We start from the raw sequence: 20,647 nt of genomic DNA on the forward strand, positions 1-20,647 counted from the left end.
AAGAGTTAAATATCAGGTATGTAAGTGGCTGACTCAGTGCTGACTCAAACAGGAAGTGACTACAGTGTGACCCTCACTGATAAGAAATTTCAACTATACAACACTTTCCTAGCAGAAAATGGCCTCCGAGAGCAAGAAAGAGGTAAAAAGGGGAATTTCTTATCAGTGAGGGTCACACTGTAGTCACTTGCTGTCTGAATCAGGACTGAGTCAGCCAATTACATACCTGATATTTAACCCTTTCAGGCAGAGAAAGAACAAAAAAGGAACACAACATAGCTATTTGTGTGCTAGGCACTGTACATACACATGTCTATCTCATGTCACTTCGGGTATCCTTTAAGAAATAGCTGTTGCCTGGCTGTCCTGCTGATCCTCTGCCTCTAATACTTTTAGCCATAGACCCTGAACTAGCATGCAGATCAGATGATTCTGACATTGTCAGATGGCAATGGAAAAACACACAATCGCAGTGTAGTGGGAGCAATGTGTGTTTTCCTGCAGCGGTAAAAAAAATAAATAAATATGGGCCCTGGACTTTTTTCCGCACATCTCGTACAATTCCCTGTTGCTGTCAGTCGGCTGCTCTGGTCGCTGGCGGCAATATTACCCAAGGGACAAAAGCTTCTAAATATCAGATGTAGATGTAAACAATGGTCACATGATTAAAGCTGCTCTTTTTAGCCCCTCTTGCCAGGTACAGCAATGCTGCCTTCTGGGAGAAGGAAGTGCAGCCAAGCTACTGCTCACCAAAAATCAGTATGAAGGTAAGAACACACTAGGCAGAAACGCTAGCGTTAACACGTTAAATGAAAGTCCATCAGCCGCATGAAAAAAAAACGCATATGTTCACATTTTAGAAAAACACTGAACTTATTTAACGCATATTTTTCCAAAACGCATCTAAAATGCACATAATGTAGGTCAATGGTGACGCACAGGTATAGATTTTTATTGCATTTTTTATGTAATGTTGAGCATGAAATGCATGTGCGAAATGCAAACTCATTAAACGCAAGCAAAATGCATGTGTCAAACGCAAATGTACAAAAGCATATGCAGCAAAACGCAACCTTTCACGTAACGCTTAGTGTGTTCAAAGCCTGAGGGTGGGAACACACTAGGGGTTGCATTTTGCTGCTTAGGCATTTTGGAGTGCATTTGCATTTCAAACATGCATTTTGCTTGCATTTGCGTTTCGCATAAATAAAAAGCAAAAGTGTTTTTGTGCGTTTTGTATGTGTTTTTACTATGTGTTTTATGCTCATCACCAGGGAGTCAACAGGAAGCGGAAATGCATATCAAACATGTTTTTTTTTTTTAAACATACAAAACGCAATAAAACGCTATACCTCTGCATCACCATTGACATACATTAGGAGCATTTTAGATGCGTTTTGGAAAAATGTGCAGCAAGTTCAGTGTTTTCTAAAACCCACATTGCAGAACGGGTACATATGCGTTTTTTCCTCCGTCCCATTGACTTACATTATATACGTTAACGCTAGCGTTTCTGCCTAGTGTGTTCCTACCCTGAGGAGGGGGGGGTTAGGTAAAGCTGTTACTCTGCTCCCCTCTTGTTGGGCACAATGGAGCAGGGTGGTTCAGCAAGAGGAAGGGGCGTGGTTTGGAATAGTGATGGTCATGTCTAGGAGGACTCATGGAAAAGCATGTGATCAGTTTGGTCAGGTGATAGTTGGGAGAGATAATTTCTCTATTTTGTTGTTGTTGCAGCACTTGTAGTGCGCCACACATTTTCTCTCGTTATGCCCATACCCACTTTGCATCAAAGGGTTGGAGAGGTCATCTGAAATAAATTCTTGCCCTGTGTAGTCATGATCATGTCTAGAAGAACTCATGAAGCATGTGATCAGTTTAGTCAGGTGATAGATATGCAAGTCTCTGATTGGCTAGTTATGATCATGTTCTAAAGCAGGATGTGATCACAGCAAATCAGAGCTTTGCAAATTATCAGCTGATCAAACAAATCACATGCCTCTCCATGAGTTCTCCTAGACATGACCATCACTAGTTTAAATGGCAAGCTCTTGGGGATCCTGCTAGCTATCTGCCAGCAAGAAGAAGCATTTACATGTAAAACTTCTTAAGTGGGATTTATAATAACCCTACACTATTATTGGTAGTCGGGTGTGAGGGAGAGGAAGCCATTAGAGACATCAAAATATTGGGAATGTTACACATGCTGCATATACTCTGTACAGGAAAAACATACCATTTAAGCCTCCTCCAATCTGGTCCTCATAGGCTGGACCAATATGCGACAAATTCTACAAGACAAAAATAGAAATTAATTATAACATGATTTGCCTACAGGGGTGTTCCTTCCACAAGACTCTTCCTGAATTATGGAGATGCTCCAGGGCAGTGTTCCCCAACCCTGTCCTCAAGGCCCACCATGCATGTGTTGTGGATATCCACACAGGTAATTAATGAGCTCTGCTGAGACACTAATTGCCTCACCTGTGCATGTTTGTAGTTTCCTGCAAAACATGTACTGTTGGGTGGGCCTTGAGGACAGGGTTGGGGAGCTCTGCTCCAGGGGATCTGCTATCAAGTGGAGAAAGTTTGCAACCTTCCTCTGGTTCATATCTGGCTCTGTGAATACTAAAAGGTTCATGAAATCTTAGCTGGGATTGCAGTCCACAATACACTTGTGTGTAATTACAATTGCACGACCGTCATTGCACTAAAGGCCTCTTTCAGACTGGTGACTGAATTGCACGCTTGCCGGGCAGGTTCAGGGTCTCCTCTGCCGCCCACCAGTGCAATTTGTGTGCTTTTTAAATGCAGCCAAATTGCAGCGGTTGTAACACCATGTGTCAAGTGCCCACACGCAGTGGTGTTATAGGGCAGCAGAGGACCACAACATGTAACAACTGAGCACTGCTGTGGCCGTGCTCAGATGTGACTCTATGGGCGGGGCCCCTCATCCAGCCCAGGTATTGAGCACTAATAAGCAGCTGGCCAATGCAGGAGAGCAGCTGACAGGAATGTGACTCTATGGAGAGGGGGGGCGCCCATCCGGCGTCAGTACCGAGAACTAATAAGCATCTGGCCGATGCAGGAGAGCAGCTGACAGGCATGTGACTATGGGGGTTGTCCTGCCCATCCACCGTCAGTACCGAGCACTAATAAGCACCTGGCCGGTGCAGGAGAGCAGCTGACAGGCATCATGTGACTGGGGGGGTCGTCCAGCGACAGCAACGAGCACTAATAAGCACCTGGCCGGGGCAGGAGAGCAGCTGACAGGAATGTGACTATGGAGGGGAGGTGCACATCCAGCGTCAGTACCAAGCACTAATAAGCACCTGGCCGGTGGAGGTGAGCAGCTGACAGGCATGTAAATCTATGGGGGGGCATCCAGCGTCAGTATCGAGTGCCAACAAACGCCTGGCCGATGCAAGAGAGCAGCTTACAATCAGTGCATTCATCGCCTGTCAGCTGCCCCTGTGATAGAGACCTAATTCTTCAGCATTCCTCATGATATGACTCAGGTAAGGGTTGCAAACTTTCCCACTTTACAGGACAGCTGTCAAACTAAAGTAGGGGTGTCAATAGGTGCATAACTAGAAATCACTGGGCCCCCCTGCAAAACTTTGGATGCCCCCCCCCCCCTCGCTTTCTGCACAGGTAAACTGAGAACCAATGTTATTCATTTGGCTAGTGCACACTTGAATGCGTTTTCCACATGCAGAGAAAAACAGACAGCAGTGAAGCAGTGTAGGCATTTTCTCTATCAATTAGATTAGTTTAGCTTGTGTGATAAAATGTGCATGTTCTCATACAGAGGCGCGCACACGCACGCACGCACACACGCACGCACACTCGCGCACAGTGCGGAAAATTGACAGACTAGTGTGCTCTTAGCCTCAGTTTGTTACACTCACTATGTCCATTTCTGATGGAGCAGAACTAGCTTTTCAGACTCCTCCAGTGTCACTACAGTACAGAGCACTTGGGGAAGGGTAGGGAGACTGGGGGCTGTATACAAGAGCCTGCTGCACAAGGAATACGGACTGTCTACAAAACATTGTATGATTAGTTATCAGTGGCTGAGCAGTTGCAGTCATTAGAACAATTGTGCAGAGACCAGAAAGCGATTTCTCTCCGTGCCCTTAGTTGTCAGTCTCTCAGGACAGAGAAAACTTCTCCCCCCCATGGGGCCCCCTGCAGCTGCATCCCTTGCAGGGTCTATTACGCCCCTGGGTGTCAAACAAATAAACAGTGGGTCGAAATTGAAACTTAGACCAAGTCCAGGGCCGACCTTGATATGTACTGAAAACACTGTTTAAATCATGAATGTTTTTTTACTTTATATTTTGTAGGCCAATTTCAAGGTTAATCCAAGTAACCACTGTGAGACCAATGTTATGGAGCCGTGGGCCAGAGTTTGACATCCATGAGCTAAAATGATGGAGTGCAAATGGGTATTTTGTACTAGACAGAGGCTAAACTACCTGCTTGCTTAGATAAACACCAGGCTAGCGCTTCCTCAAGAGTGCAAACCTCCCTTTTGACTGAGAAAATTTTATGAAGGTAAGCCAATACTAGAAGGTAAGCCAATACTTGCCTTCCTCTTAAAGGGAACCTTAACTGCACATGATTTTAATAAAAAAAACCAGTTTCCCATATAACTTACATCTGCCCATGCCTGATGTTATCAATTTCGCCACTGTAGTGATCCCCGTTTTGCCTCGCTCAGTTTCGTTTTGGTGACGTCATGCAAAATGGCGGCGGCCGGGAACTAATACTTCCGGGTCACCGAGGTCTCCTCAGCTACATGCCGCGCTGCTGCTAAACGAAAGTCACACACAAATGAGCAGCACTGACACGACTAGCTGAGGAGGCGCGCATATGACAGGCACACTATCGTTGTTCATGAATATAAAATTTAGGAACAACCGCCACTCTTCGGAACTTGATGTCAAAAATAATTTTATTGGTAGAAAAATATACCAAACACCCCTCTGAAAAACCCAAACCCCTAAAAACAACAAGGACACGGGCATTCATGAACAGGAGCACTCCTGGTACATGCAATCGGACACTCAATCCACATACACTACAGATTTAGATCGGCCGATCTGTTATACTGCATGTGCCTGTGATTTGCTGAATTGGAACAGGAATATCTTTCCACATCAAACTCAGGACAATCTTGATATAAACAGATCTATTTCTGCTCTAAAGCATATCACCAGTCCTGGATGGATTCATGTGCATATGAACAGTCCTTGCTCCATACAAGCCCTCTGGCAACAAGTAGCTCCGCAGACAGCACTCAGTGCATAAATCAATCCAGTGTAACTAGATCTCTCCGGGCAGTTGCCCCCTCAGAACATAGATAAATCAGGTTACCTTCTCCGCTTGGAAAGAGCTCCTCTCCAACAATCAACTCACCGCGGCGTCCCGCGGGTCACAGGTACCTGTGAATAGATGGATGTGTCTGCAGCGCCCAGTCAGGGCAAACAGCTTAAAACTTGCTATTCAGGGTCATCAGTGTGTCAGCAACATGCTGTCTCCAGGAGTCCCTCCAGCCCAGCGTCCTCACAAACACGCCCACACGCGTTCCGTCCACTAAGACGTGGCCTTCATCAGTGTGATTATACGCTCTGCTGTCCTCTGGACAGATCCTCCCTCTCATATGCTTGGGAGCCAAACCTCACGACATGTTCGCCGATGCGCTCTTCATGGCGTCGGAGGGAGTCCCGATCCACCCCTTTGCGCTGCCTGGCGGTGATTGGCCAGGCTGCGCAAGGGGTCGAGGGGGGGTGCGGCGAATCGGCGGCGATCGTGTAGTACATTCAGCTAGCAAAGTGCTAGCTGCATGTAACTAAAAAAAATTTTTTTTACAAATCGGCCCACCAGGGCCTGAGAAATCCTTCATGGCGGCTTAGCCTGAGCTCAGCTTGGGCTTACCGCCAGGGAGGTTAAAGAGAACCTGTAGCAAAAAAAGTTCTCCTGGGGGGTACTCACCTTAGGAGGCGGAAGCCTCAGGATCCCAATGAGGCTTCCCCCTCCCCTGTAGCTGCAGGCAATCCACTGCTGGCTCCCCCGTAGTGTCCGGCAATCCTCCCTCGACAAGCCTGACAAGTGCTAATAAGCACTGATTTATTTACCTTTCCTGGCTCCAGCAGGGGCGCTGTTGCGGCTTTCCGCACGAAGATAGGCGAAAATAGCCGATCTCTGTCAGGTCTGCACTACTGCGCAGGCAGTAGAGCGCGCCAACAGCGATCGGCTATTTCCGCCTGAGCTGGGAAAGTAAACATTTACATCCCTGCTGTTCGGGGAGCTTTATCGCCGCCGCCGTGGGACCGAGGAGGACGGGGGAAGCCTCAATAGGATCCGGAGGCTTCCTGCACCCGGAGTACCCGCCAGGGGAGGGTTTTTTTTTGTTACAGGTTTTCTTAAAATGGATTTTAATTTTATCGTTCTTTTGGGCACCATGTTGTTATGCTGATATTCCGTATTTGACAGCAAACAAACACAGTCCACCAGCCTCAGGGATATGTAGTAATAGGATGTGGGAAGTCCTAATTGAGCAAGAGGTCCATCACTCCTCCAAAAACAGTCCACAACCAACAATAGTGCCATACAGGACTCGACCCCAAAAGCGGATATATATCCAAAATGCATTTATTCGATAGTGCAGAGATACAACATGAAAGTAGCACAACGTTTTGGGCGGAGGCCCTTTCTCAAGTGGTTGAGAAAGGGCCTCCGCCTAAAACATTGTGCTACTTTTCATGTTGTATCTCTGCACTATGGAATAAATACATTTTGGATATATATCCGCTTTTGGGGTCGAGTCCTGTATGGCACTATTGTTGATTGTGATATTCTGTATTTCCCTGAAAATAAGACAGTGTCATATTCATTTTTGCTCCAAAACATCTGCTAGAGCTTATTTTCAGGGGATGTCTTCTATTTCTATCAGGAAGTGTCTCTCAGCAGAACATTTCCTGTTCCTCTGTACTTTGCTGTTCCTGAGCTGTGTCTCCTCCTGCCTTCCCCAGTTTGCCATCTCATCCTCTGCTGGATCCTATGGTATGCTTTGGTGCTGATCAGGCACTTGTCCTGTCATCCCTGCACACTGCTGATAACCATGCTGTGTGCTGGGATGACAGGACAGGTACCCGATAGGCACTGTACCACTGTGTCCCTGCTGGCTGTCTGGCTCTTTCTCATGTTCAACGTACAGATTAGGCACGTGCACGCAGCTAGCTGATAAACTTGCTGTGTGCTGGGATGACAGGACTAGTCCCTGATTGGGAGCGGTCAGCCATACTATCTCAGAAAAACAACAACACATATATAAGTAGATAAATACTTGCTCTACTTACATAACACATGTATAATACTGTCCACGTTTTGATTTTAGTGATTTTTTTACAGTAAAAAAAAAAATTCTTCTTAGCATTTCCCATTCTAAGTGTGGCTATTTTGAAACCATTCCTGATGTAATTTCCCCCCTTACTCTCCTCTGTCTGATTTGCCCACCCTTCACTATAGAAAGTGCATTGTCTCAGCATGAGAAATATTGGCCAATCAGAGAGGAACAGAGGTGTGGGAGGGGAAAACAGGAGGGAAAGAGGCTTCAGCCAATCAGACTGCATTAGTTACTGTATTTTTCGGAGCATAAGACGCTCCGGAGTATAAGACGCACCTAGGTTTAGAGGACAAAAACCAGGAAAAAAAAATACTAAACCTGGTGCATCCATGGTACAGAGGCATCTTGTGGATCTTCTCCCCTCCTCAATTTATATGTCCCCCTTGTACCTCGTGTCCCTGTGTCCCTTTTGTACCTTTAGTGTCTCCCATGTGACCTCCTCTGTCCCCCTGTGTCCTCTTAAATGCCCCCCTTGTCCTCTAAGGTGGCCCCTTTGTCCTCTAAAGTGCCCCCCTGTGTTGTCTTAAGTGCCCTGTGCCCTTTAAAGTGCCTCCTGTATTCTCTAAAGTGTCCCCTGTGTCTTTCAAAGAGCCCCCTGAGTCCTTTAAGTGCCCGCCGTGTGCTTTTAGATGCCACCCATGTACTCTTAACTGTCCCCCGTGTCCTTTAAAATGCCCTGTGTGGTATTAAGTCACCCCTGTACTAGTCTGTCCCCATGTCTTCTTTGTCACCCGTCTGTTTAAGGAATCTGTGTATGGTTTATATCCTGTAATACATGATCCGCAATGAGTGTACGTGTCCCCGGGGCTGTCCCGTCCTGCCCCTCTATACTGGTGTGCTCCCGTCCCCTGTCCTCGGCTGTCCCGTCCCCTCAAACTACTTTCTACTTCTCTCTAAGGGTTACGTGAGGAGTGTGAAGGCTGCCGCTTACTGCTGGATGCATAGCGATGATCAGCGGTAATCCTCCGTGTTAAAGCCGCCAGGTGGTCCGTGCGCGCTGCCAAAGCCTTCCTCCCTTCACTTCTGCATTGGTGATAAAAGCCAGAAGTGAAGCGAGGAAGGCTTTGGCAGCGCGCACGGACCACCCGGCGGCTTTCGCACGGAGGATTATCGCTGATCATCGCTATGCATCCAGCAGTAAGCGGCAGCCTTCACACTCCTCACGTAACCCTTAGAGAGAAGTAGAAAGTAGTTTGAGGGGACGGGACAGCCGAGGACAGGGGGCGGCAACACACCAGTATAGAGGGGCAGGACGGGACAGCCCCGGGGACACGTACACTCATTGCGGATCATGTATTACAGGATATAAACCATACACAGATTCCTTAAACAGACGGGAGGACTGGACAGTCGCAGGGACACAAGATTTAAAGGGGGTGACAACTGGCGAGGGGTAGAATTTGCAGCATCCGGACCCATGTTTGGGGGAGGAAAAGTGCGTCTTATGGTCTGAAAAATACGGCAAGTCTAAGGGGGAGTAGAGAAGCAAAACAGGACAACCCAGCATGCCCTGAAACTTCCTTTTTGTGTACCAAATAAGAGGTAAACTGGGGAATGATCATTTATCATCAACAAGAAAAGTAAGTGATTTCAACTTTTTTTGATTGCCTTGTTAGCATCCTTATTACTTGTTTACCAGATAAAAATAAAGAATTGACTTTTGATTTTATGCACGACAGTTACTCTTTAACCTCCTTAGCGGTCTGGACGAGCTCAGCTTGTCCATCACCGCCGGAGGCTGCCGCTCAGGCCCTGCTGGGCCGATTTCTTTCAAATGAAAAGCAGCACACGCAGCCGGCACTTTGCCAGCCGCGTGTGCTACCTGATCGCCCCCGCAGCGCGGCGATCCGCCGTGTGCAGCGGCGAAAGAGGGTCCCCCCAGCCGGAACAAACAGTTCCGGCCAGCGCTAAGGGCTGGGTCGGAGGTGGCCGACATCAGGACGTCGGCTGACGTCCATGACGTTACTCCGCTCGTCGCCATAGCGACGAGGAAAGCGAAACAAGGAAAGCTGCTCATTGCGGCCTTCCTTGTTACTTCTGATCACCGGAGGCGATCGGAAGTACGCTACAGGAGCGCCCTCCAGTGGGCTTTCATGCAGCCAACTAGCTTTTTTTTTTATAAAAAAAAAAAAAAAAAAAACTCCCGCAGCCGCCCTGGCGATCTTAATAGAACGCCAGGGAGGTTAAGCATAAAACACTTCTCAAATGAGACCTCATATGTAGGCTTTTATTACCTGATCAAGAAGGCCAAATTTTGGATAATCGTCTTCAGGGTCCCTTCTGCCTGGGTCTGGATACTCCTTCACTATAAATACATCTCTCTCTTTAGTCTGAAAGCATAGCAGGTCATTCAGTACACTTCTCAGAGTTCTTTGTGCACAGAAAATACCAGTCATAAGCAGTAACTATGAAGAGTGCATTTCAACAGTGGTGCGTTTCCAGACATAGGCCTCAATTCACTAAGATCATGCTGGTGATAATAAGGTAAGAGAAAAAAAAAAAAACAACTTACCAGCACACATCCCTCTTGTCTTATTAAGGTGTAGAAGATACGTTTTCACAGCCAGAGTTATCTTATCACTTCAGTCCTTAAAGAGAACCAGAGACAAAGCACCCTCATGTATTTTACCATATATATATCAGCGGGAACATTTGAGAAAACATCTACTCCGCTTTCTGTTTCATTCAGCACTGCACAGCTTGCTTCTTATCAACCCTGATAAAACCCCCAACTGAGCATTCAGTCTGGCTTTGCTCAGGAATATTTATAGCTCAGTCTGTCTTCTCATGTCTTTTCAAGCCCAAGCCTGGCCCCTGCTGGCTCTGCTCAGGAATTTTTATAGCAGAGTCATAGCAAAGCCAGACTGAATGCTCAGTCGGGGATTTTATTAGGGTTGATAAGAAGCAAGCTGTGCAGTGCAGAATGAAACAGAAATCAGGTTAGGTGTTTTCTCTAATGTTCCTACTGATATATATGGGAAAATACACAATGGTGCTTCGTCTCTGGTTCACTTTAAGTTACCTCCTCTGTAGTTTTTTTTCACATGCAGTTAATTAACAGCCTGTCTTTAAAAGGAAGATCCGCGCTGGAAATAAAAAAAAAAAAAAAAAACTCCACTTACCTGGGGCTTCCTCCAGCTCCTGGCAGTCGATCTTTGCCCTCGTAGCAGCTCCTCTCCCTCTCCTGGCGTCCAGCGGTGAAAAAGCCAACCTCGGCCAGGTCGGCTTCCTGTGCGATCCACGGGTCACGTGGTGTACGTGACGTCATCGGGTCTCTACTGCGCAGGCGCAGTATTTCTGCGCAGTAGTGACCCAATGACGTCCCTGCACCACGTGACCCCCCGCCGTGGAGCGCACAGAAGCTGACTTGGAAGCCGACCTGGTGAGGTCTTCACCGCTCTACGCCGGGAGGGAGAGGAGCTGTGGCGAGGGCACCGATCGACTGCCAGGAGCTGGAAGAAGCCCCAGGTAAGTGCAGTTTTTTTATTTTCATTTCCAGCTAGGACCCTCTCTTTAACATTTGAATTCTGGAGTTATTTTAAGGATTGAAATGTTAACTTTAAGGTGCGTGCACACGCAGTATTGTAACGACGAGTCAGTCAGACCCTCCGGCACGGTCGTTCTGCCAACAGTAGTACGGGAGTACACGCTGTTGGCAGACTGCTAAGACTGTTTTTGACTGATCCAACGGACGAATCAGTCAAAAACAGTCTTATCAGTCTGCCGACAGCCTGTACTCACGTACTACTGTCGGCAGAACGACCGTGCCGCGGGAGGGTCTGACGGACCCATCGTTCGTTACAATACTGCCTTTGTACGCACCTTTAAAGATCTCTCCTTAACTTAAAGGACCTCTGTCGTGAAAATCTTAAAAGTGTAAAATATATGTAAACATATACAATTAAGAAATACGTTTCTTCCAGAGAAAGAAAGAAGAGTTAAGTTTAGGTTTGCCTGAGGTAAATGGTTTAGTGAATACTACATGCCTTATCACCATAGTGATAACACTAAAAACAGTTGAGAAACGTTATTAAAGACAGGAGATAAGCTTAGTGAATTGAGGCCATTGTGTTCAATAAAGAGCATGTTACATAGCAAATGTTCAGGCCCCTTTCACATTGGGACGTTTTCATTGGGTTGCGTTGCCCTTTTTTTTTACCGCAGGGTGACGCTAGGGCAATGAAAGTCTACTGGGCCTTTCACACTGGTTGCAATGTCCCAGAAGTATTGCGTCTGACGCGATAGCATCAGCGTGCCACTGTTCGACATGCATGCCGATGTGCGGCGAGATGGAAGTCATGCAAGTCTTTGGCGACACAGAGATTTTAAAATGTTTGGCATTGGCGCTGCAGATGTGTATTTTTTCAATCCACTTCCACACAATTCATATTTCTGCCACAGGAACTAAGTGCTAGAGAGCCTCTTTTAAGCTCTCATCAGCAACTCTGAATCCTATTACTGCGCATTAGAGTAGGTATCTGGGAAGGCTTATTTTGTTGATGCAATCATCAGATCGCACCGCATTAAAAGCGTCAGTTCGCAGTGTGAAACCGGCCTCAAGCTATGAAGATAACATACATTACAACATATAGAATGGGAGTTGTGTAAACTGAGCCTAAATGGCAAGAATTCAAGTTCAAACTAACTGACAGGTCCCTTTAGTGAAGAATCCTTTTCCCAACACATAATCCTTTTCTTCACCACGTTCTACCAATCCTGACATGTAACCTTAACCCTTTACCCCTAACCTGAACTGATGAATAAGATCCATTCCCTACCTTATCCCCTAACCCTGAGGAGGATCACCCACCAGGCAGCCTAGGCAGATGCATGAGGTCTAGTTAGCATCAAGCAGCCCATCTTCCACCTTCTCTGACCTTTCTACACTTCAGCTTACCAAAACAACCTCAAGGGGGTGCCAAATCTAATACCTTTCTTAAAGAGAACCCGAGGTGTGTTTAAAGAATGTTATCTGCATACAGAGGCTGGATCTGCCTATACAGCCCAGCCTCTGTTGCTATCCCAAACCCCACACTAAGGTCCCCCTGCACTCTGCAATCCCTCATAAATCACAGCCATGCTGTGAGGCTGTGTTAACATCTGTAGTGTCAGTCTCAGCTGCTCCCCCACCTCCTGGATAGCTCCGGTCCCTGCCCCCTTCCCTTTCCTCCAATCAGCAGGGAGGGAAGGGATGCAGGCGGGGACTGGAGTTCTGCAGGAGGCGGGGAGAGCAGCAGACTGACACTATAGAGATAAACACAGCCAGCTCTGACAAGCTGTTTGTCAGCAGCGTGGCTGTGATTTATGAGGGATTGCAGAGTGCAGGGGGACCTTAGGGGGGTTTGGGATAGCAACAGAGGCTGGGCTGTATAGGCAGATCCAGCCTCTGTATGCAGATAATATTCTTCAAACCCACCTCGGGTTCTCTTTAAAGAGACACTGAAGCGAGACTAAATCTCGCTTCAGAGCCTATATTCAGCAGGGGCATGTGTGCCCCTGCTAAAACGCCGCCATCCCGCGGCTAAACGGGGGTCCAATGTATTTTGTGGAGCTCCGCTCACAACCTCCGTCCGCCGACAGTGCAGGAAAGCAGGCTGCCAAAACCTCGAATCCAAGACTGTACAAAAGTGGAATCCGCACAATGTCGGCAGATATATAGACGACCTGCTGGTCGTCTGGGACGGCACGCGCGACCCTTGGTTCCTACAAATGTAATTTTTCAACCTGCCATTATTGTGCTGTACATAAGCCCACTCGTTCTGTTATTTCTTTGTCTAATGGTAAAACTTTTCCCATAAAACAATATATGAATTGTGACACGAAGTACACGATTTATCTAATCTCGTGTTCTTTATGCCGTATTCAATATGTGGGGTGTACTACCAGACATCTTAGACAACGTATAGCAGAACACTATAGGGGAGCTGGCTGGTTAACTCTGGAGGTGTCAAATGTAGCGAAGCACTTTAGATTGGTCCATTCAGGTGATATGTCCTCCTTTTCATTTCAGGGTATCGAGCGTGTCCTGAGGCCTACGAGAGGGGGAGACGTTTATAAACGTCTCCTCACCCGAGAGGCATATTGGATTTTCCAGTTAGGGACACGCTCGCCGGGAGGGCTCAATGCAAAATGGGACCTCAACACAGTCACTTGAAGTGACTGGGTTGTTCATTTCTGCCTGTTGTTCTCATGTAGTTTTATGATCTAATTTGAACCTTTGTAATCATTGAGATGATCATATCCATTGCTGTGTAATGTCATAGTGTGTGTAATCATAGGCATTTACATTTTTATTTTTATATTATGTTTTTATGTACCAGACTACACTAATTGGGGGACTTTTTGTCCTTGTTTTTGTATATGCACTTTTTTCTTTGTGGGTGGGGCCATCTGAGCATGTGATATTGGGTGTAACCTCACTCTATATATGAGTCACCCTTTCTCGCTTGCGCCCATGCTATGATTAAGGGCGTGTAACGCCCGAAACATGTCAGCATGTGGTGCTGGTTTTAGCCTGTCGTGTGTAATGACCAAATAAAGATATACAGATTCTGCCGACATTGTGCGGATTCCACTTTTGTACAGTCGTAAACGGGGGTCCCTTACCTCCCAAATCCCCCCTGCAAAATCCGCGACCAACTTGGTCGTAGATTTTGCTGCTGTTGAGGCAGGGCTAATGGCTGCAGCCCTGACTCCATGCGCGTCTATCAGCGGCGCATCACTGCCTCTCCCCTGCCCCTCTCAGCGAAGGAAGACTGAGAGGGGCGGGGGAGAGGCGGAGATACGCGCTGATAGACGCGCATGGAGGCAGGGCTGCGGCCATTAGCCCTGCCTCACCAGGAAGAGATCCCCGGGACTCCACGAGGGGATTTGGGAGGTAAGGAACCCCTGTTTAGCCGCGGGATAGCGGCGTTTTAGCAGGGGCACACATGCCCCTGCTGAATATAGGCTCCAGTATAGCTAGTATAGGTACCCCGGCGCAGCTAGTATAGTGCCTCAGTATAGCTAGTATAGTGCCTCAGTATAGCTAGTATAGTGCCCAGTGTGCCCCAGTATAGCTAGTATGGTGCCCCATGTGCCCCAAGATAGCTAATATAGTGCCCCATGTGCCCCAGTATAGCTAGTATAGTGCCCAGTGTGCCCCAGGATAGCTAGTATAGTGCCTAGTGTGCCCCAGGATAGCTAGTATAGTGCCCAGTGTGCCCCAGTATAGCTAGTATAGTGCCCCATGATAGCTAGTATAGTGCCCAGTGTGCCCCAGGATAGCTAGTATAGTGCTCAGTGTGCCCCAGGATAGCTAGTATAGTGCCCAGTGTGCCCCAGTATAGCTAGTATAGTGCCCAGTGTGCCCCAGTATAGCTAGTATAGTGCCCCATGTGCAGCTAGTATAGTGCCCCAGGATAGGAAGTATAGTGCCCAGTGTGCCCCAGGATAGCTAGTATAGTGCCCAGTGTGCCCCAGGATAGCTAGTATAGTGCCCAGTGTGCCCCAGGATAGCTAGTATAGTGCCCAGTGTGCCCCAGGATAGCTAGTATAGTGCCCAGTGTGCCCCAGGATAGCTAGTATAGTGCCCAGTGTGCCCCAGGATAGCTAGTATAGTGCCCAGTGTGCCCCAGTATAGCTAGTATAGTGCCCCATGTGCAGCTAGTATAGTGCCCCAGGATAGCTAGTATAGTGCCCAGTGTGCCCCAGGATAGCTAGTATAGTGCCCAGTGTGCCCCAAGATAGCTAGTATAGTGCCCAGTGTGCCCCAGGATAGCTAGTATAGTGCCCAGTGTGCCCCAGGATAGCTAGTATAGTGCCCAGTGTGCCCCAGTATAGTGCCCCAGGGTAGCTAGTATAGTGCCCCATGTGCCCCAGGGTAGCTAGTATAGTGCCCAGTGTGCCCCAGGGTAGCTAGTATAGTGCCCCAGTGTAGCCCCCCTCCCCCCGCGGCCGCCGCTTCTGTTACCGGTTATGAGCTGGCGGCCGATTCCTGTCACAAAGTCCCCGTAGCCGCTATGAGGAATGCAGCATCTCCTATTACAGCAGCGCTTCCTGCGCAGCTGCTGTAAGGAGGGAAGAAAGCGAGACAGCGGCTTCCTGTAGCGGCGATCACCGTTACCATGGAAACCGGCGCTGTCTCGCTTTCTTCCCTCCTTACAGCAGCTGCGCAGGAAGCGCTGCTGTAATAGGAGATGCTGCATTCCTCATAGCGGCTACGGGGAATCTGTGACAGGAAGCGGCCGCCAGCTTATAAGGTGACAGGAGCGGCAGCCGCGGGGGGCGAGAGGCCAGACCCGCCGCGGCCCAGCTGGCAACTGCCCACGGACCGGCAGTGGGCCGCGGCCCGGTGGTTGGGGACCCCTGCATAAACTATATGAAAGGAACACAATTATGCAATGAGTAAAAGTTTATTTCGGATCTACTTTAACCCTTCTCTGCCCTAACCCTCCTAAACATCAAACTCCAGCTGATCATTCTCCTCTAGTTATCTTCACCCCAGCATAGAGTCCAGGCACTAGAATTCTGACTGACAGCCAGAACTGCTCTACTGTATATAAACTATATACTTCTCTATAAAAAAAATGTGGTTACCTGCACTCAAAGAAGCCTTCTACAGAACACCTGAGCCTTTAGACAGAAAAAACACCCAGTAGGTGCCAGTATCGGTTATGTCACAGCCAAACACAAACGCCCGTATCAAAGGCAAGAACCTGTATGGGCTGCAGGTCTAGTGAAGGCATGTCCCTCCAGATGACAATCTCCAACCACTGCAGATGCCAGTTCAGTAATATAGAAGACCCTGAGCAAGACTACTGGTGCCAATATTTCCACACTCACTGGGGTCTCATTTTAAAAATGGAAATGTGGAAACAGTTATCACTCAGATTTCACACTCCCGTTCTACAGCGCACTATCAAATTTAGGTAGATATTAAAATGAACTGTCATAAAACAGCGTACCATAATCTTTACAATTCTATCCGGCCAAGCCTCCTTTTCCTGCCTCTGTCGTGTGGTCAGACTCTTCCAGTATTTGTCAATAAATGGAATAATATCCTACAGGAGGAGAGAATATTGGATCAGTGAAGGAAATTAGTTACAAATTTATATAACTTTTCCTGCAACACTTTATAGAAAACATCAAAATTCACTTGAGCGTTCCTCTGTGCTGCATGCTGTCTTTTTCCAACACAATTCAGGGCTTCCTCCCCCCCCCCCTCCCCCCCAAAAAAGCCAAAAAGATATGTAACGCACACTTTATTTCAAAATTAAGTCCCTATATGTCCCCCATCCCCCCCCCCCCCTTTTTTACTTGGTATGTTTTACTTGCGCAGTGTCAGCAGGATTGTGGAACGTTTTTTTTTTTTTTTTTTTTACTACAGTAACAAGCTTGTCTCAGCATGCAAATGACAGAATGGTTCCTATTTTGGATAACATACGTAATTTGAATCTCCCCCTCCTTACTTTTGAAGAGTCTACAATGATGTAAGCCTGTTGTCTAGGAGATTGCGCTGTTAAAGAGACTCCGTAACAAAAATTGCATTCTGTTTCTTATCATCCTACAAGTTCAAAAAGCTATTCTAATGTGTTCTGGCTTACTGCAGCACGTTCTACTATCACCATCTCTGTAATAAATCAACTTATCTCTCTCTTGTCAGACTTGTCAGCCTGTGTCTGGAAGGCTGCCAAGTTCTTCAGTGTTGTGGTTCTGCTATGAACTCCCCCTTCCAGGCCCCTGTATGCACACTGCCTGTGTGTTATTTAGGATTAGAGCAGCTTCTCTCCTCTCTTATCTTTTACAAGCTGGATAAATCGTCCTCTGAGCTGGCTGGGCTTTCACATACTTAAGAATTACAGACAAGGGCAAAGCTGTTTGCAGGAAGAAACAAGTAGCCTGAAACTTCAGTGCATGAGAATAGGGGGAAAGAAACACACAAATAATCTCTTGAGATTCAAAAGGAAGGCTGTATACAGCCTGCTTGTGTATGAATGTATTTTCTATGTGTGGACATACTGTACATCAACCTACTTCCTGTTTTGGTGGCCATTTTGTTTGTTTATAAACAAACTTTTTAAAACTGTTTTTAACCACTTTTAATGCGGCGAGGAGCGGCGAAATTGTGTCAGAGGGTAATAGGAGATGTCCCCTAACACACTGGTATGTTTACTTTTGTGCGATTTTAACAAAACAGATTCTCTTTAAGGTGCGTACACATGCACTACTATAGAAAACGACGGGTCCGTCAGACCTACCTGCCGGGCGGGCGTTCTTACGACAGTAGTGTGTGTGTACAGTCTGTCAGACAGACTGATAAGGCTGTTTCTGAAAGATCCACTGAGTGGATCGTTCAGAAACAGCCTTATCAGTCTGCAGACAGACTGTACACACGCACTACTGTCGGGAGAACGCCCGCCCAGCGGGAGGGTCTGACGGACCCGTCGTTCTTTATATTAGTGCGTGTGTACGCACCTTTAGGGACAGACTGTGGCAGTAGGGAGGGAACAGAGCCGGGACGTCGTCTTCAAGCACCCAAGGCTGAGACACCAAAGTGCGCCCCTCCATCCCTCCAGTAACACACTGATTGCTATTAGACTAAGAGGCACCACAGGGCCCCCAACCCCTTAATCTAAAGTTATCCGGCTTGCAGTCGCTGCCATACATCCAATTTTCTTAATTATTTCTGCTTCAAACACATTAAGGGAATGACAGCTGAGTGAGTTGTGCGCCCCCTCCTACACTGCGCCCTGAGGCTGGAGCCTCTCTCGCCTCTGCCTTAGCCTGACCCTGGGAGGAAAAATAAACAATGAGCTGGGTTGGGGGGGGGAAAAAGGGCAGAAGTTATGTCGCAAAAATAAGCACTGTATTTATTTCAATCAATATGGAGTATCCCACTTTAACCACTTAAGGACCAGGGGATTTGCATATGCGCTGTGCTGGGTGGACTCTTCAGCCCCCAGCACAGATCACGTTGCAGGCAGGGCGATCCCCGACGGCTATTTGTGCCTTGCAGGGGGGGCACTCCTCAAAGCCCCCCTCCGCAGCGCTATTCCGCCCTCCCTCTCCTTCCCTCCCTCTCCTCTCTACGGGCGGTACAGGACGGCCGATATCCTTTGCGGCGCTGCTGTGACAGCAGCGCCATACGGTGTAAACACCGGGGATTATGTCCCTGGGTGTTAACATTTAGCCTGCGAGCCACGATTGGAGGCTCGCAGGCTGTTCACGGAGACACCCTCCGTGAACGGACAGGAAACGGCCGCTCGAATGGCCGTTTTCATAGAAACCCACTTACGACCAGCCGCCGCCTATCGGCGTTAGGCGGTCGTTAAGTGGTTAAACAAGCGACACCCATGCTAACCTAGAAATAAAAAAACACATATACAAGTAGATAAATACTACTTCTACTTACATAACAGATGTATTGTGCTATCCACGTAATGATTCCTGTGAATTTTATAAAGGAAAAGCAGAAAATCCTATTCTAGGCAGTGGCCATTTTGCCAACCTAATGCTGATATCATATCCTCCCTGACTCTTTGTTTTCCCCCCTCCTTTCTCTTGCTCATTGTGTATTCATTAGCTGCCCTCCTCCCAGAGTCTTCAGACACTCCCACTGAGGTGTATACTAACAACTGCACTGTCTTTGCAACTGGAACTGTGAGAAGAGGTGTTTAAGATAAGAAGCTAGGCAGGGAAATAAATGGAAGAGGAGGAATATATTATAGATAAAAAGAACCCTCAGCATTCAGCTGTTTGGCACTGACTACTAAAGGGCCATGTCAGGAACCGGCCCCGCGGCAAGCCTGCAGATACGGATCCCGACTGCGGGTTTGACCAGATCGAGAGGGGAGCAGCCTTTTTCAAGCTACAATAAGGCTGTCGCCCCTCAAACACTCCTCACTGCCACCACTAGCTGCCGCTAGACACTTCAACGCTTCCCACTCTGCTGTCGAGGGATCTACACGCAATCTGCGTTTCCGTATTTGGGTCAGCTTTGCGCTTTAGGCCGAATACGGGAACGCCACGCACACACACACAGTACAATCGTACAGTAGCAAGGCACAATCAGGCACGGAACTTGTAACGCAAGTTAAACTGCAGACTCTTCTAGGCTATGAGCGTTAGTTTAGTACAGCAGAAGTCAAACTTATTAAATAACGATTTAATATTCCAGAAACGTGTGGAACAATGCAGAAAATAATATATACAAAAGATTTACAAAAACAAAATAACAATTACAAAATAAAGGTTACAAAAGGTACACACAAGGATATTTACTTACCAAAATAAACAGGGATCAAGATAGAAGAAACTTGGACTTGGTTTTGTGGAGGGACACAGTTCTGATTGGATCAGGACTCCACCTAGCTTCAGCAACCGTCAGGAGCGGACTGATTTTAGGTATCTGCCCCTGCCTTTTAAGCCCATTTGGAAGGGGGGGGGGGGGGGGGGGAACTAGTTTTAATTAAATTTCCAGACATAATTTAATTCCCAGATCGTTCAGTTTGTCATATCCTTTCTGTGATATGCGAACTTCACAGGTTTCTCCTGTCCCCCTTTTGATCTTTGCAGATTTCATTTCAAACACTCAAACGCTTCCAGCGCAATATTCAGACCACAGGTGAAATTGTATCTTAACACACACATCAAAAGATTTCTTCCTGGCTGTCATATGTATATTCCAAGGCTTTTCCTGTCCCCCTTTTAACTTTGCAGACTCAATTAGTCCGATTGTATTTTGGCCAACAGGTAGCGGTTTACATGAATACAAAGTTCAAAGCAATGCAACACCTTTGCAGGATGCAGGACAAAAGAGGGGTCATTATCTAATTACATAAGGAACTCCCATTAGCAGCTTCCAACTTCCAGAGGACTGAATACAGGCTCAAAGTACTTCATATTGTCATACAGACAATCACAGCTGCCCTCAAAGCAGACATACACATGATACACAATGAAAAATGAAACAATATGGCTTCCACAAGATATAATATGGCTACTAGGTTCTGCATATTACCATACATATCATCATCACCACATATATCCTTCACAGGCCACTACTCCTAAAGTATGTGATAACTCCAAACCATAACAGCAGAAAAAAGTTTTGCAAGTTTTGAATGCAGAATTAGCATTTTTATCACTGAATACACTCGGACCAATTGCTGTTGAAATTTGATTTTTATGGTGACAATACCGCTTTAAGAGGAAACCCGTGAAAACACTGGGAGTCACAAGACCAGTACTATTCGG

General features: G+C 47.1%; 1 protein-coding gene across 3 annotated transcripts in view; it reads right to left on the reverse strand.

Moving 5' to 3' along the window:
* Positions 1-20,647, reverse strand: part of LOC137562861 (E3 SUMO-protein ligase ZBED1-like) — a 167,978-nt gene that overhangs the window by 16,603 nt on the left and 130,728 nt on the right. For all 3 annotated transcript variants that reach the window (XM_068274630.1, XM_068274631.1, XM_068274629.1), the window contains 3 exons: positions 16,357-16,452; positions 9,646-9,741; positions 2,234-2,288 (listed from right to left, as the gene is read on the reverse strand). In XM_068274630.1, the coding sequence (XP_068130731.1) occupies positions 2,234-2,288; positions 9,646-9,741; positions 16,357-16,452 (247 nt within the window). The remainder of the gene's footprint in view (positions 1-2,233; positions 2,289-9,645; positions 9,742-16,356; positions 16,453-20,647) is intronic.

Source organism: Hyperolius riggenbachi, chromosome 3 (assembly GCF_040937935.1).
Source record: "Hyperolius riggenbachi isolate aHypRig1 chromosome 3, aHypRig1.pri, whole genome shotgun sequence".
NCBI lineage: Eukaryota > Metazoa > Chordata > Amphibia > Anura > Hyperoliidae > Hyperolius > Hyperolius riggenbachi.